The sequence below is a fragment of the Cervus elaphus genome, chromosome X, assembly GCF_910594005.1.
Source record: "Cervus elaphus chromosome X, mCerEla1.1, whole genome shotgun sequence".
NCBI classification, from domain to species: Eukaryota; Metazoa; Chordata; class Mammalia; order Artiodactyla; family Cervidae; genus Cervus; species Cervus elaphus.
The window spans coordinates 87,376,846-87,378,685 of NC_057848.1; the positions used below are offsets into that span (position 1 = coordinate 87,376,846).

Genomic DNA, 1,840 nt, shown 5'->3' on the forward strand with positions numbered 1-1,840 from the left:
TTAAAAATTAGCAAATATACAAACACACACTCAAAAATACACACACAAGAGCACTATGTATTGACTCATAGAGGGGAAATGCAGTGGTGGAACACCGCTCAATATGGCTTGTCAGTTATAGGAAAAGAAATCTAAGCATGCACGTGTGCACGCTCGGACACACACACACACACACACACACACACACACACCACAGGCACACAAAAAAGAACCCAGTGGTTTTCAACAGTACACTGTCTATTATAAACAAAAATTCAGAATTAGAAGTTTACTTATTTAATTCAAAAGATGGCCATCTCGGGTGTAAACATACATACATTTTTCAGTGGTTTACTACTGACTTATTTTAAATATATTAGTGTTATTACATACAACTATTTCTTGTATTTAACACCCTTCCGTTTTATTTATCTTAATGTCTCTAGCTTCCACCTACCAAAAGTTTCTGGTTGGTAGGAAGACAGGTGCCTTATTCTCTGTGAAATTGAATGTATTGGTTTTAAACACTCGTCGGAAAATGTTTGATCACCATTTCAACACATGGAAATAGTTACATCGATGCTTAAATTGCCATTTTCTGCGAAAAGTTCCGCAACTCCAGGGTCGAAGACGAGGCAGTCACTGTTCATGATGGCTGTTTCAACTCTCTCATGAATAGACAGAGGCGTGGCTTCCCAAGTCAATCGCCGCCTATTACCATTTAGCTCAAGTCGATAAGAGAACTTTTCAGCTTGTTCGTGTGTTCCTACCAGCTGGACAACGGAAAAGAATTTCTGGTGACCATCGTAGGTTTCCAGCTTCTCCAAGATTAATATAAAGTGAAACCCAAAACAGGACTGCATCATCACCCAGTCAAGGGCACCAGAAAGATTAATGCTGACTGCAAGGAAAACGACAACTTCTCCCTGCAGGGTTATAATGGACTCATGTTTCTGCATCAGATGCGGCACTACAGCATTCACCGAGCCTTGCCACCCACAGAAGTTACCAGGGCAGGGACAACAACAGGGCCTAAACTCACAGTGTTCTTCATGGTCTGCTTTTTCTGTGGGTGGCATAGTTATTTCACAACCAAAAAAGGCGTATTTGCAGGGGAAAAGTACCGAGACGGCCACTTTCTCCATTGCCAAGTTGCGAATTGATGTCAGCGGGCCCCGGCAAGTTGGACAACGTGTGAGCTTTGGGCGACAGTCGCTACAGACAAGATGGCCATTATGACATTGTAGAATTGGAGGCAACACATAGTCAAAGCAGACGGGACACTCAAAAAGACTCGCCAAGTCATTGTTGGACGCAGTTGTGCCGGCCAGGTCAGGCACCGTCCGGGAGGAGGGCGCGCCATTTGACGGTCCAGTAGGTTCTCTCTCAGTCCGACGGCTCATTTTTGTGGGCGGAGAGCGCGCCTCGGACCTCGGTCCTGGCTCAAACACGCTCCGTCGTCGCCGCCGCCAACGCCCGTCACCGCGGGCAGCGCGGCTGCCTCTGCCTCATGCCAGTACCGACGGGACACTCTGACTGGCCGCTGCCGTTAGAGAGCGCCCAGCAACGGTCGCCGCGCTCCCCACTGTCCGCCGCCGGCGTTGCGCGCGTTCTAGAACCCGCCGCGCGCTCCCGCTAAATACCTCACACTATGGCGGCCACCGCGGGGGGGCGCGACCCCGCGCGCCGGCGGCCCGCAGGGGGCCAACAAGAATCTTTTTAAAGGAATAGGTCATTGTTACAATCTCAGCATTCCTTTCCCAGAGCTATTTTGCATGTTGGGTCATATAACGGTTTGAGTCCTGGTAACTGTCTATTTTGGGAGCTCACCTACAATCTGGTGACATTATGGAAAAAGTAT

At 48.3% G+C, this 1,840-nt stretch overlaps 1 protein-coding gene across 1 annotated transcript; it reads right to left on the reverse strand.

Annotated features, from left to right (window-relative positions):
• Positions 1 to 498: 498 nt before the first annotated feature.
• On the reverse strand, positions 499 to 1,565 carry LOC122689976 (E3 ubiquitin-protein ligase SIAH1-like). Its single transcript, XM_043896876.1, has one exon. It carries the CDS (start codon positions 1,380 to 1,382, stop codon positions 534 to 536), a length of 849 nt encoding a protein of 282 aa, XP_043752811.1. The 5' UTR covers positions 1,383 to 1,565; the 3' UTR covers positions 499 to 533.
• Positions 1,566 to 1,840: the final 275 nt, after the last annotated feature.

What these genes read in the sequence shown, in the direction of transcription:
- LOC122689976 (XM_043896876.1), bottom strand. Translation starts at nt 1,382, where the DNA reads ATGAGCCGTCGGACTGAGAGAGAACCTACTGGACCGTCAAATGGCGCG.